Source organism: Sciurus carolinensis, chromosome X, assembly GCF_902686445.1.
Source record: "Sciurus carolinensis chromosome X, mSciCar1.2, whole genome shotgun sequence".
Lineage (NCBI taxonomy): Eukaryota > Metazoa > Chordata > Mammalia > Rodentia > Sciuridae > Sciurus > Sciurus carolinensis.
Window position 1 is genome coordinate 78818864 of NC_062232.1, and position 16038 is coordinate 78834901.

General features: G+C 38.9%; 1 protein-coding gene across 6 annotated transcripts in view; it reads left to right on the forward strand.

Moving 5' to 3' along the window:
• Positions 1-1169: 1169 nt before the first annotated feature.
• The window catches only part of Diaph2 (diaphanous related formin 2), an 831244-nt gene continuing 816375 nt past the window's right edge, over positions 1170-16038 (forward strand). For 4 of the 6 annotated variants that reach the window (XM_047535653.1, XM_047535655.1, XM_047535654.1 and 1 more), the window contains exon 1: positions 1170-1522. In XM_047535653.1, the coding sequence (XP_047391609.1) occupies positions 1391-1522 (132 nt within the window). In that variant the 5' untranslated portion in view covers positions 1170-1390. The remainder of the gene's footprint in view (positions 1523-16038) is intronic. The other 2 variants (XM_047535657.1, XM_047535658.1) reach the window with 1 other exon arrangement.

The window sequence follows — 16038 nt, forward strand, 5'->3', positions numbered from 1 at the left end:
CATTCTAATGCACTCTCAATGCAATGTTCACATACAAATTGGTTCAGCATAGTGAACTTCAGTTGAAGGGGAGAAGGGTAAAAGAAGCTAAAGACTGAAGATTTCTTTGGTAATAGGCATGTGGACATGTTTATGGACTTTACATTTCAAGCAGCTTCTCTAGCATATAAGCTCTTATTATTCCACCGTAGAGATTCATTCAAATCCTGCCTTGTCCCTCTAATGTTCTTCGTGTGCACCTTTTCTTTTAAAAGGCCCCCTTTATAAAGGATGGCCAAAACTCTAGTATGGGTCAAGGACTAAAGACTGTACACTCCGCCCCGCAGCATAAAAACACCTAGCATTTGTCCAGGGATTTATATTTTAAACAAAGCTCTGACGCACATGATCTTGTTCACTGCCCCACAACCCTAAACCTAAACTAGTGCGGGGAAACTTAAGATAGCACTTTTCAATTGTAAACTCTAAATCAGTGCTTTGGTTAAAGAGTCTAACAACACCTTCGGGATTAAGCAGTGGGCGCCTGCTGCTTCAACTACCTGGCAACCTGGGAATAAGGGAAAGGCTGTTATTTCTTTGGTCACAACGCAATCATGGCAACAGAAGCACCCACTCTTTCCACTGTGACCCATACAATCTGTCTAGGCAATTAACCAGGGCTCTCCCCGGTTTTCCTATAGGTTGCCAATTGTCTTGCTAATTAAACCTTCCCACAGAGTGCAACAAGAGCACACCCCCGGAGAGGCCTCTCCAAGGGTAGGTGCTTTGGCCTACAGTACTGGAAGCTGACGCTCAGGTCGCGCCGCCAGAGAAAGTCACACGCGAATCCTGGACCTCAGTTTCCCCATCTCTAAAATGGGCTACCCCTCTCTCGATTAGCTCCCTGCCATTTCACGCCGGCCGGGTAGGAAGTGAAATCAGTGCATAACCACAGCTGAAAGTCCTCTGTTGGGCTCCAGTCGCTGCGCCGGGCATGCTCAGTAGCAGGGGCCGGCTCAGCACCCTGAGTAGGAAGCGGCTTTCCGCGCCCGGGCTGCCGACTGCGGGCACTTTGATGAATCACGTGTGTTGAGGCCCTCTTAAAGAGATAGGCACCTACTTTCCCTCCACCCTAAACACCGCCCTGAGGGCGGCGGCGACTGTGGTAATTGCAGCTGCTTAAGGGCAGGGCTTGCCCCAGCGCTGAGTAGTGGCAACAGCGTGGTTGCGTCGGGGGTGCCTGGGAGCAGGGAGCCCCGGGGGCCTGAAATCGGCTACTCCCCGGGCAGACACGCTCTCCCTAAGGAAGCCGTGCTGCCGAATCAGCGCTGGGCAGTGAGAGCGCCCAGAGGGGCTTCTTCAGTTGAGGAGAGGTGGGGTTACGGGGCACAGGTGACAGGGCCGGAGAAAGATGGAGCAGCCCGGGGCCGCGGCGTCGGGAGCGGGAGGCGGCAGCGAAGAACCCGGCGGGGGCCGGAGCAACAAGCGCAGCGCGGGGAACCGAGCCGCCAACGAAGAGGAAACGAAAAACAAACCCAAATTGGTGAGTGCTCCCGCAGCCCCCGCCGGCCTTGGGGATAGGGAGAGCCCCGGGCTGCTCCTGCCGTTGAACACGGGGGACCCGGGGCCCCCTCCCAAGAGTGACCGCGACCTCGCTGTGCTACTCCGGGAGCCGCTAAAGGAGCGGCCAGACCGAGGCGCGGAGACGGCGTGGGGGCGGAAGAGCACCCCCTTCTGCACTTAACCCCTTTCTCACTCTTGTCAGCCTGGGAGGCGGTGCGGGAAGGAGAAAGGCCCCACCCCAACTTGGGGAGACCCCGAGTCCTCGAGTACTGAGGAGGGCTGTTGTTTGTCGAACTTGTGGGCACGAACCTTCTTTGCGCGATTCCATTTCCCTCCCACCTCTTGTCAGTTGCTGTTTTGCCTCCACACTTAGGGTTCGGGGCAGGAGAACCTCCCTCCTTTCTGGTCCCAGACTTGGGAGCCCGCTCACAGCCATGCAAATCAAGAAAAACACAACGTAGGCCCCCAATTCTTCGACTTCACCAGAAATCTAAGGAAGAGGCGCCTCCGTGTGCCCCCCCCCCCCGCCGCCGCCTCTCTCCCCATGTGCTCTCCCAAGAAACATTTCTTTGGAGGAGTGGGGGGAGCGTGGGAGTTGAGGCTGGGTGAAGTACCACCAACTGTCCTTTGTGTGTGTCTGTAGTCATACAGTACTTCCACCCAGTTGATTAAGAAGGCTTAAAAGTGGTAGGCAGACTGTGTCTCACAGTCCTGATAGTGTTGAACGAGTGGTAGCAGTCCATTTCCTGCCACTGAATGTGCAGAATGAAATCTTTGGGGCCTGATATTGCATTGGGAAATACTGGAGTTTCTTCAACTCAGTTCAAAGGGTTCCTCTTTTTGTAAACTTTCTAATTTGGGTGGCATGAGGGGAAAGGGTTTTCCTGCACAAATTCAGCAAATACAGTCAAAGAGTCCTAGTCCAGATCCGAAGTTCATGCCACATGTTGCATGTTTAGATTTCAGTTTTGAGCAGCGACTTGATTATAATAGGAGAGGCAGTGGGATGGTGACATGTAACTAGAGCCATTTCTCATGGTCTCTGGCCATTTGGTATGGATCTGTTGTATTTATCTTTTGGTTCCTATTTGCCTTTCAATTACGAATCCATAGTGGAAAACAGTGGCCAAAGAAATATGCAGCCTTCCATTACGTGGGAAAGGGACTTGGTGGGGGTAGATTAAGATGACAAATTTAAAGTCTAATTAGTTCCACAGTAACTGGAGACCAGTTGAAAACTTGCTTACTTGCTGTGTCTTTTACCCCAGTATTTTCAAATAAAGAAACTGAGTCACAGGCTCTTTGTGACTTGCCTGTGCACCATCATAAAACTTAAGAAAAGTTTTGAGTGTATCACTAGAGTTTCTTGTGTTTAAAATTCTGATGTTGTGATTTTGAAATTTATTGATTTTCCATAAAAGAGTGATTGTATTTCCTTTTTTGGACTGTAGCACAAATCTGTGGTTTAATCAGTAATCACAATTTTAAGTAAACATAAAAGTTAACTGATAGTTCCCACAAATAGTTTGGTACATGTACCAAGAACCTTCCACTTTTAAGAAGAACACTATCAAGAAAAGCAACTATCTCTATTAACACCTCGATTATGTTCTTGCTTTCCTTTTGACTATTTGTCCTGTTTCATCTTTTATGTTTTACTTGCTTTGACAAGGTAACTAGATAGTTATGAGATGATATCACTTTCAGTTCCTAGCTAACCTCACTGTTCCGTGTTGGACACAGCTTGATATAGCAGAACAAGCTTTTGAATCCAAGAGTTTTGTTAATATCAACATGAGTGTTTTTCCTCGAACATAACTTTTGAGCCTTACATGATTTTACAAGCAGATACATCAGAACTAATAACAAATTTAGGAAGTCATTTTAGCACATTTTAAGGCAAGAAAGTTCATTAAACAAATAGACTTGGTAAAACGTTGTACGAAAGTTCATCTGGGATTCTTCAGATTTTGCTAAGTTAGGTGAAACTTGATTGAGACTAAATTTTATTCTTTTAAGTATTAGGTCAGTCACTGTAATAATGCTTAATTTGTGTGTGTATGTAAATGTGAAAAGGAGTTGTGGTATGGGATTATAAAAGAGCACTGTGCTATAAGAAGTTACTTGTGTGAGTGATTGTGGGGTACAGGGTCTCAAACTCTTCAAAAATTGAGTACATGTTCCTTTTTTCTAGACCCCATAGCTTTCATCAGTTTCTCAAAGACATTGATCACCTTTAGTAAGAAGAACTATTGCAATACCAACAAAAGATAGTAAAGGAAATGACAGTTGATTCTAAGTTGGGGAGGGGAGGACATCAGTGATGAAGGGAGAAAGGAAATTGCACTGGCCACAGGGTGATTGACATCGAAGAAATTTCTTCTAGGGGTAAAAAGTTAACTACACAATGTCTAAACAGTATGAGGTAGGATCAAAGTTTCTACTACATAGAAAAATTAACTCGGTCACTAGTGAAGTATAGGGCTTGTGATTCAGTTTTGTGCATTTAGTTCGTCATGGTGCTGAAAAACTGGAGATGGAAGGAATGCTTTCTACAAACAGGAACTACTTTCATTTCTATCCACTTTTTGATGGGTATTAGAATTTTTTCAGAGTGGCACTTCAGGACTGTAATGACTTCTGTTTAGGGTTAATTAACTCAAAATTCAACAGAATTTGCTTCAGTTTTCTTCATATATTTATCTTCATAATGATCCTATTATTTTGAATTCTTTTTAAGTGCATTAGTAGTAGAGTTTTGAATTTTATGTAACTATCTGGTTAGACCCAGATTGCAACATGCCATCAAACAGCATGACTCTTAGATTAATTAGTAATTTCATGTCAACTATGGAATGTATTTTGTTAAATTGAGTAGGGGAGAGAGCTCTAGAACTGTTTGAAGGAATTTCATCTTGAATCTCACATATTTAAAACAGTGACTTAACTGTTAAAAGAAGCCTATTGTTAAGGTAGAATTAATACCTCATATACCCACATAATGGTGGGTATAGAGTGGCTTGATAGTATTTGATATTTTTTGCATTTTGAATTTGCATTTATGTATAATTTCTGAGACCTTTGGTTCTTTAAACAGTAAAGTCAAATTAGTAACTTAAAATAACACAAGTTAATTTTTGGTCGTTTTATAACTTCCTGGGTATTTGGTGATTTGTTTACACTTAGATAAATCATGTTTTGATTTTAAATAATTACTGAGCACAGTGTTTCCTTTATGCAACATGTTTTCTAAGTACTACATGCTAGGTGCTCTTCTAACAATTGGTGATATAAAGATGCTCACAGTCTAGTAGACAGGGAAATTGATAAAGAGCAGTGTTTTAGGTTATCATAGGGATATACATCAGAGGGTGTTATAAAAGTATGGAGAGGCATCTAAGTCAAATCAGATGCTTGAGGGAGGTAAGGAAAGACTTATCATAGTAGGCAACATTTGTGTTGAGGTTTGAAGAATAGGGCATTAAAGAAGTGGGGAAGGCATTTTAGGTCGAAAGAATATCATGTACAATGGTAGGGAGATTCAAGAGCCTGGCCAATAAAGAAAGTTCAAGTAGATACACGTGGCTGAAATAAAAGGTACGTAAGATACTGGATCTGCCAGAAAAGTCAAAATCACAATGGATCTTTGTGTGTCATGTTAGAATTTCAACTTTTTCCTGAAAGAGTAAGCATTGAAAAGGTTAAAACAGTAGAGTTACCTGATCAGATTTGTGCTTCAGAAAGAAACTTAGAACTGTGGAGAATTTCTTGCAGACGAGTGCCAGAACGGAGGAAGAAGGAGCAGGGTAGTGTAATGGAGTTCACTGTTTAGGGTTAGAGACCTGAATTCCAGTGGCTGCTCATCTACTCATCCATTTACCAGCTTATCCTTTTCCTAGTCTTACTTCTCTATACCCCATTTCTTCCTGCCACCTCCATTGTCTGTCTTTCCTGGCCTACACCACAAACATCCTTACCAAATCTGAAATGTCCACTCTGTTTCTCTTCAATAAATCTCACTCCTTTTCACTGCCTAGCTCATGTCTCAGTATTCTCCCATTCTATTAAACCTTCATTAATTACTTCAGTGTACTGAGGGTTCTTCTTTCTCCTGAGTTCATAACTATTGTGAGTTTAAATGTTATGTGCTCATCTAGTCTGTACAGAGATTTAAAATTGCTTCTGGGAAGGGTCCTGGTTTATGCTATTCGTTAAATCCTGGAAGGCTAGTGCTCAGGTGCAAAACAACTCAGTAAATGATTATTAGCTGGGGAATTTTTTCCTTATAGGCCAGACATTTTGAGAGTACAAATTGTTGAATAGAGGCTTAAAAAAGTATGCCTTTATACAGTTTTTCTTAGTATATATCCTTCACCAAATGAACCTACCTATCTGTGCATTTCTCTATGTCATCTCTGATTTTGAAATTCTGGAAACTTCTTCAGGACCCTGAGAACTCTCCTACTCCCCTTGTTTAGATTCTTGTGATGTCAGAGCTTGAACTTTCATGCAGAGAAACAGTACCAAAACCATAAGCCAAGTAACATTTTGCTGTTATTAGTAGGAGGCTTCAAATTATTGGTAAGAGAATATGGAATGGAGATCCAAAGGACCTGGGTTCCAGTATCCCTTCTATCTTTTATTTGCTCGTGATCACTGATAAGCATTTAACAACAGAAGTTTGAGCTCTTTGATTAATGTTCAGTCAGAGGTAACATCAACATTGCTGGCCTGACTCACTTACTTGTTTTTGTTTTTCGAAAGGGTCCCACTATGTTGCCCAGACTGGCCTCAATTTCCTGGGCTTCTGTGATTTCTTGCCTCAGCTGTTTGAGTAGCTGGAACTATAGTCCTGCACTATTGTGCCCAGCTCACCTGCCTGATTTACTTGACAAGGTCATTTAGATAAAACATAGTAATGAATGAGAATACATTTAGGAAATTCTATACTATTATACAAATATAAGGCATTTTAATTAATTTCTTATATTGCCCAAATGAAATGTGATTGTGGGGTTAGGGGCATAGCTCAGTGGTAGAACACTTTCCTATTATGCACAAGGCCCTGGGTCCTATCCCCAGCCAAACACAAAAATAAAAGTGATTGTGGTTGAGTGGTTTAATGACTTTCTTGCAATTTGATAGCTCTAATATTATTGTAATTATTGTACAAAGTACCTTAATCTGGTTATATGTTGATTAACTTCTCATTCTCAATTCCATTTGCCCATTCAGAGGATTATACATTCTTTCCTTTGGCTAATAATTCTTTCCGTTGACTGAATATGAGATGTGAGCTTAACTTTTTTCACTATAATTTTTTTTAAGAACTAGGCTACCTTTTTCCTTCAGTTTATCAAAGGCATTTAAACTTTTTTGTTAAAAAGTTTCAGGGCAGGGGCTGGGGTTTGGCTCATGTTTATGACATCATTCCTTGTCAGGAAGCTTACTGATGTACAAATAAGGAAACTGAGTCATCGAAGTGTTAAAGGTTCTGACTTAGAAGTTTAGAAGCTATCACCTCTATTGTAGAAGTTATCTATAGCACTGAGTCATTATGCTTCAGGGGTTCTGAAAGTAAAAAAAGTTATTCAATCTCTGTCATCTTTTGTTCCTTTTTGAACAATTTATAATTGTAATCCACCCAGATTTCACTCCAGGTACTAAGAGCTCTGGCAGTAGCAACATGATATTTGACATTGAAGTGAAATCATTCTTTTACAACCTGGTCTCAAAGAACACTGTAAATGCTCTGAAAACAGTACACACATAATATATGCTGATTTACATGAATCAGCACATCTGGTTAATTACTACTGGCTATCACTAGCACCACAAGAATTGTTATTGAAGACCCGACTTTTCCCTGTTCCTGTATTCAGTTTGCCATGCACAAGAGACAAGTTCCTTCTGCCAGATTTGGGGTGTTTGATTTAATTTTTTTCTGAAGACTGAAGAAACTAAGATGATGGTTAGGTAGCTTAAAAAATAGTTATAAGTTTGATATCTAAGTGGTCATCAGGTAGAAGACACCCATGTGGAAGACAGCTCAAAATTGTTGCATGTAAAGGAAGGTTGAGATATATTTTCATGTAGCTGTTTATCATGAATGTCAGCCATAGAAAGAAATTAACTCATATTAAATTAAAACTTGTTTACTTGATCAAACTGAATCTGTTTCAGTTTAAATGATGTTCTGGCTGTAGCTTTAAACAGAAACTCAACTGAATCCTGGTCCTTGCTTGCTTTGTGTGAAATGGATTGGGAAAAAGGAATTACCACTTTTCTCATAAAACATGTAGAAAACAAAATTCTTACTAATCACCATTTACACAAGATTTGGTTTAATGAAGGTTTCAAGTGTTACTTTAAAAAGAGTAAGCTATATTGCTACCAAATACAGACCTGCAAATTGGACACCAGTCTTTTCTTCCATTTGAACTCTATAATAAAGTGATGCCTATTACAAGTTAGAAGTTTCTAGGTGGCTATTGAGGCAGGCCTACGTAGGAATCCAGGACTTCATCAGGAAGAAATTAATCCCAAGTGGCTATTGACTCAATCACCTGGCAATTTTGATATTCAACTAAGGGAGAAGAGATCTAGGGTACAATCCTCTTTTTTTTTTTTTTCCAAAACTATTTGTTATTCTGTGATAGCCATGTTTTGATAAAGATCTGTTCAAAGTTGAGGATTTAAAAAAAAATCTGACCTTAATTTGTTGGTCTCTAATCAAACTAAACGTAAAAGATAAAATTTTTACCTTATAATAAGGACTAATTAATAAGACTTTTTATACTTATGAAAAATTTCAAAAATGTTATAGAGAGGATAGTATGATGAACCATTATCTATCACAGATAGAACAATTGTCTAGAAATATGCTTCATCCAACCTCCGTTTTTTTCCTTGCTGAACTATTTGAGTGCAAATCCAAGATATCATGTCATTTTACTCCTACATACTTCAGTGTACATCTCTAAAAATTACTGACTTCTTAAAAACATAATCACTATGTCACTATCACAGCTTTAGAAATTAACATATTCCTTGCTATCATCTAACACATAATCCATAATCAAACATCCCCAGTTGCCTCAAAAAAATTAGATTTTTAATCTAATGTGTGCCTAATTAATGTACATGCCACTTAAGTTTTTAAACAAATAAAGCTTTAAATTGATGGTAAGATCTTGTTCAAAGTTATTCCGCATAAAGTGCTATCGTAAGTATCAGCCCAGAATAAGTTCATTTCTGTCTTTAATTCTGTGGAAGTATCTGCAAAAATTGTACAAGTATGAGTAGACACTTTGGAATAGTTACTATGAACCATAGAAAATAGACCAAATTAAGACTTTTGGCTTTCACTTACTGGTTGGGTAATCATTCTTCATTTCTGCAATTTGTGAAATGGGGTGGAGTTTTTGTTTTTTGTTCCCAGGGAAATGTAGATGGGAAAAGGAAAAAATTCTTGTATTCTCTAGATAAACGAGTCACATAACTCTCTGATACATGCACACAACAACAGCCACATTTATATTAGTAACTGTAGTTCTATTTAAAAATAAATGCCAATTTTCTACTTGAGTTGTCTGTTTTTTAGCCACTTTGATATATTCTGGGTTACTCAATCTGGATGATGGGAGTGAGCAAACTCTTGGAAAGAAGTATTGTTTCCTTATTTAGATATCCAGGGTAACAATAAAACAAATCAGTCTTCGCTAATGAGGTGATGGAGCTGGGGATGGGTGGAGTGGGTATGAGAAATTGGGCAAATGGCCTAGACTTCACACAGATTTACTGAAGAAACTGTGTAACCAACTACTTTCCAATCAGCAGTTTAGTGCTGTTATTGTACTGGGAGACAATAGGCATATTATTTCTCTAATTTTGAGTACTCGAATAGATTAAGACTACTAAGCCATTTCCACTCTACACTTTCTCAACTGATTGTTTACCAACCCAATCAGTTGGGGTGATTTTCCTGAAAACAGGTAAACGAGTGATTGTTGTTGGGGTCTGACCCAACATTTTTTCCCTTTTGTTTTGCTCAGAGGAAGGAAAGCTGTGGAGATGTTTTTTCATGTGCTTTGAAATCAATCATTGGTAAAGTCTTAAATGTTTAATAGCATATTATGCTGACTCCAGCTGTTAAGAAGATTCTTTATGTAGAGAGTAAGCCCTAGTGTAGGCCATAGACTTATCTTTTGAAATTTAAAAGCATGTATGTATGTCAGAGACCAGAGCTACTCTATATGATTGAGCCCTTCTCAAAGGCATTAGACCATGGGAGTCACACCATTTACCAAAATGCAAGTCACAAACCTGTGTCTTTCTGGTGCCACTTTTTATAATTCAAACAAAGATCACATCTGGGCTAGTTACTGCATTTAGAACCAGATGGATTCTAGCCTCATGCCTGATAGAAAATTCAGCAAGCACAGGACACATTTTAAAGTCTCATTTAGAAAGGGAATTTTTCATTTATCAATGATTCTGAGAAAGAATATAAGGCATGTATCTATGTAATATATTCTTATGACTGACAACATTTACTTTTGAATTATTTGAGTCCTCAAATATGGATGACTGTGTCCTTGAGGGCCCAAGTTGGAGGTTCAGTATGTTGATCACCTTGTCTAATTAAGATCCTCCCTTTTTGTATTCCACCCATTTTCTTGACATTGCTTCATAGAACTTCTCATGGTTACAGATAATATGGATAAGACGGTATTGTTTTGAAGTTTGTGTCATAACTTTAACTTACTTTCATTTATATTAATCATGATCCAAGGCAGAAACATATAGAAAGTTAAGATGGGTTAAAATAAATTGGCAGAGACATTTCCTCTAATAATATGCTCTGCAGTCTGGTACCTCATATTACAAAATCAATGTTTTCCAGAAGAGTCAATGTGTACATAAAACATTTGTGAGTGAAAATAACCTTTTCTTAGGCTGCCTTCACAGCTTGTTTTTCATTGGCACTGCATTAGCTTACATTTCTCCCCCTTTGGTTGAGTAACTAATGGTCTTTAAACAAGCTATTAAAGGGAAGAATAAGTTTACGATGCAAAAAAAAAAAAAAAAAAAGGCTTGGATTTTATCCATGTTGGATGGTTTGGATTTTCATGTATTTATCTCACTAAAGCAGGGTTTGCCCACATTCTCTAATCTTTAAATTCTTAGATTTTTCTAGTGTAGCCTATACTTGTTTCATTAAACTGGTTTCAAATGGTCTTGTGAATTTCTGTCAGGTATAAATCCTCCAGTTTATATAAGTCAACTTGGCCCAAGACCAAATCCTAAATTTTAAGTGGTCATGTCTATATATGAAATGGATTCAAGGTATTAATTATAATTTAAAGTGGGGATATAGGCCCAATTTTTCACTTTTCTCCTACCAATTCCGTTGTAGCTAATTGTGAATCACATTGTTATTATTTTATGTTACAAATCCCTACCTTCAACCTCCTCCCTCTCCTTTATCACTTGTATGTTTTTGACTCTGAAGATCATTTTATTCCTGGCCATTTTTACTGGTTTCTGATATTATCAGTGTTGTATCCTGTTGTCTGATCATAAAAATTATGTGCAGAAGGATGACCATTGGATGTTAAATTAGTGAAGTGACAGATTTATTTAAGAGCATTTCTCATCCACACCCATCACCACCCATGTTGCTATAAACTAGTAGAAAGTGTATTTTGATCTTAGCACCATCAGTTTGTGTTTTTAAAACCACACATCTTATAGAATTTGAAAGTATTTTTATGAAGTGCAGAGTTGAAATATGCTAAATAGGATATCTAACCCAACCTGTTAGGTGTTTTTTAAAGAGTTTGTTCCTGGCTACTTAACAGGATTATACAGAAGTGGGCTGACTACTTTTTAAAAACGTAACTGTGGGCAAGTCATTTATCTTCTTCTGCTGTCAGTTTATTCTATAAAATAAAAGAGTCTAAATAGATGAACTGCAAGGTTCCATTCAGCTCTAACATTTTGAGAGTCAAAGGTTATTGGGAGCTGTAATGAATCTGTCCTAACATAAATACGTGACATATGGATTTCAGTTAGAGGAAAAGTTGGAATTATGAGAGATGATTGTTTAAGGTTGGATACTAAAGAGTGAATATCCCAGCTAATTGCTGTCCTGTTTTTGGAGTCTGAGTTAATCCAGTGAAGGCCTCATCAATGTTCTTTTAATCATACATCATATGTAGGAAAATGTACTGAGTCCTAGAGAGTATTGGCTCTGTTTTAGTCCATCCTTGGTGGTTGCCTCAGTTCAGTAATCAATTGCAGAGCTCAAGCTACCCAGAAGTGATCCTCAATAAAACAACATCATAGGTGCTATTCTAAGGACTTGTATGTATTCATCAAGAACTATGCAAAGTCTGGGATTTTATCTACTTACCTATCAGTTATTTTTTTCATGGATGATTGCAGGAGACCCAAGATTCCTAGATCAGGGACCAAAGACAATTTGTTATTCATTGCAAAAGCAGTAGTCAGACTGTCCGCATGGCAAGCTGACTCCCTATGATCTTAGGTCCCACACATGGACCAGGATGATGCCTACATGGGCAGTTAGTTGAGTTACAGGAAAGGAACACCAAGCTTGGAGGATTTGTTATTTTTATGGTAAGAGGAAGCCAGCCTGCTCTTTTTTGGGATGGGGAGATATTACCTCATCCTGAAGATCACTTGCTACAAAGAAAGTCCTGGGAAATAGCCTGTAAAAAATGCTGTCAGCACCTTTCAGTCTTTGGCATACCCAGAACATTCAAGGATGCTTAGGGATTGATGGTAGGTTGAATCCCCTTCATTATTAACTCACTTCATCCTCACAGCAGTCAGTTTGTAGTTGATGAAAAAGGCTCAGAGCAGATAAGTAATTTGCCTGAGGATATGCAGTGGTGAATTTGAAATTCAAGACCAGTGTGACTATAAAATCCATGTTTTAAATCACAGGTTTTCTATACTTCCTAAGAGCCTAAACTTCAGGGTTGCTTTAAATTAACCTGGAGACCTAAACCTAGTGATCTTCTAGACTGGCAATGGCTGGAACTGGTCTCCATTTGTACAATGCGTGTATATCATTTAGAAGAGAGAGTTAAGGGGACATTCATTTTAGTGTCACCAATAATCAAAAGTTAAAATTCTTTGACTCATTGCCATGAAGTGGGGTAGATATGTGACACTTGTTAGAAAAGAGCCATAGGCATGAAACTGATGTGACTGTGGATTTTAAAGATACATGAACACAGTTCTTAAAAATAGCAGTCTGGGGGCTAGGGTTATAGATCAGTGGCAGAGCGCTTGCTTGGCATGTGTGAGGCACTGGGTTTGATCCTTAGCACCACATAAAAATAAACATATAAAATAAAAGCATGCTATCCATCTATAACTACAAAAAAAAAATAATAAAGGCAGTCTGGCCTTTATTAAATAATTTCATGATCACCACAAGGCCTGCTGTACTTCACTACTGTTGCTGATTCTTTTTTATGTGTCATTTGTATGTTAGCCTTGTAGAGAGTGGCTTCTGAACCCATTACATGGCAAATTCTATGGCCTGCCTCATCTTTTAGTTGCTCTCTCTCCTCCTCTTCCCCACTCTCCTTCTATTTGTGAACTTTTGTATGAAGAAAAACTGTTTGAAACAACTAATGCTATCTCCTGTTATACAAGTACATGACATGCATTGTTTCTTGTTTAGGGGAGTGCCAAGAACCACCTACCTTCTCCTGCTGCTTCCTGTGTCTGCTTTGCCTAAAGATTGGCTGCTATAAAAGTGTGGCATAGTCAGCCAAGTGCTATTTTTTTAAATTAGTCTGCAGAAAGTATTGTGACAAACTATTTCAGAATTGACTTATAATGAGTAATAGAGTCCTACACTGTGGACGTAAGTGCCAAATAATATGGAAGTGCATAATGTAATTTGAGTTCTACTTCCCTCAGCTGTTTCCATTATCCCTCCCAAAAGAAAAAGGAAACCTTGATTTAAAAATATGTGGTAGATAAAATAGATCACAAGTATACCACTATATGCCTAGAACCTGGAATTGGGCTGTTTTGGACTTAAGATCACTAATCTGTAAAAAAAAAAAAAAAAAAAAAAATTGATCTTTTTTTTCTTGTGTTACTGGGGATTGAACCCAGGAATGCTTTACACTGAGCTACATTCCCAGCCCTTTTAATTTTTTTATTTTGAGACAGGGTCTCACTAAGTTGCTCAGGTTGGCCTTGAACTGGTGATCCTCCTGCCTCAGCCTTATAGGTGTGTGCCACCATGCCTGGCTTAAAAACATTTTTTTAAAATGAGACATGATATTTGTTTATATCTAAGGGGTACATTATAGTAATTTGCTGTATGATCACTAACCCTAATGAGTTAAACTTTCTATGTTGATTCTATTTATAGAACTAACTACCTACAATGCAGCATGAAACTAGAGGGTGAACGATATCTTACACTTTCATAGTGTAATAGACATGATGGGAAAGATGTTGTGTTAATCAACTTTTCATTGTTGTGACCAAAATACCTTGTAAGAATACTTTAGAGGAGGAAGTATTTATTTTGGGTTTATAGTTTCAGAGATCTCAGTCTGTGGCTCACCAGCTACAAGTTAGTAACATCATGGCAGAAGGGTATGGCAGAGGAGAGCTGCTCAGCTCATGGCAGACAGAAAGTAGAGAGGGAGGGACACACACACACACACACACACACACACACACAACAGACAGACAGACAGACACAGACAGGAAGGATCCAGGGATAGATATAGTCCCCAAGGCCATGACCCCAGTGACATATTTCCACTAGACATAGCCCACTAATATAGTTTTCACCAACTCCCTGTAAGTCCATTCAGATTGTTAATCCATCAAATGAATATTCCACGGACAAGGTCAGAGTTGTCATGACCTATCTCTGAACATTGCTGCACTGAGGACCATGCCTCCAACATGTTGGCTTTTGTGGGAGATAGTACAGATCCAAACCACAACAGTTAGTAATTCAGCAGATTAAGAATTTTATTAAATTTCTGTTTTTCAAATATCCCTCTTTTCCATCCTCACAAATTCATATTTCCTCTAATATGGTCCTGGTTGTTGCTATCCTTCTTTTGTTTTTGATTTCATTTAACCCAAAGAACTTTGTGTTAAGGACAAACATATAAGGAAGGATGTAGCATTCCTCTGTCCCAAAAAGTTTGTTCTTTTTCTTGAGACCAGTGGTTCTTAGCGGGGGACAGTTTTATTTCCCAGGGAGCATTTGGTATTGTCTGGAGAAATTTTTGGTTTTCACAGTTGGGGGAGGGTGCTTCTGGGATCTAGTGGGTAGAGGCCAGGGATGCCTGGGGACATCCTGCAATTCATAGGGCATTCCCCTGACACAAAGAGTTACTCAGTTCAAAATGTCAAGGTTTAGAAAGATTGCCAAGGTTGAGAGACCTTGTTAGGTATTATGATTCATGTATATGTGGTATGAAAAACTCCTGTTGCTCTCCAGCCATTCTTCAGTTTCCATTGTGCTCTTTGCCCTATATTGAGACAGAGTCAGATCATCCCTGTCTTCCAGGAAGCATCCTTTGTTTCATTGACTGTCACCACTTTTCTTCCTTTCTACTATTGCATACTTGCTGGACTGGATTGTTACCAACTTTGTGTTTGTAAACTATATCTCTTATCACTTATCTCATTTCTGACATCCAAGGAAAATATTCATTCTCATCTTCGTGAGTTTCAAAAGCTATTTTTCTATCTGTTCATTCCTTGATACTTAAATACTTTTGATGCTGGAAACAATTCATGTGTATGGTTTTTAGACTTCATGGTACAGTCTTCTCTGGTAGCTACTCTTCTTGTTAACTGCCAAAGTTCCAGCTTTCCTTGCCTCCATTCTCAAAAATTTCTCACAGTTTATCTGCTCTTTTCCATATACAATTACAGGCAGTCATGTGTCTCTTCAAATGCCACCTGAATGCTGATGATGACAAACTTTTCTATCTGCATTGGCATCTAAGTTCAGTATTCTGTCATTGTTAACTCCAGAGACATCTCTCAACTATGGTGCAATAATACTGGAAAGAGTTATAATCTGAAATACTTTATGGCAGTGTTCACTTTAATATTCTTCCTCTTTACTAGGAAAATAAAAATTACCTTGACCCCCTACCCCATACTTGGTATTTATCGTTTACCTTTTCAAGCTAAGGTTTGCTCTTGCCTCATTTATCATCCGATTGTATTTCTCTATTATGAGTCACTTGTGACCTTTACAGTTTGTGGTCTAGTCGAATCAAGGTTATCTTCCTTATTTGACCAATGAAAGTCAGTGACTACTTTGCACTGGACTCATTGGGACCAAGTGCATTTTTATATTTAGGGATACTATTAAGCACCTAATTGTATCTTCTTATCTTCCTTAGTCTCTTTGTGCCTTTATTTAAACGAGTCATTAGCTGCATTGTCCCATGTGCTTGG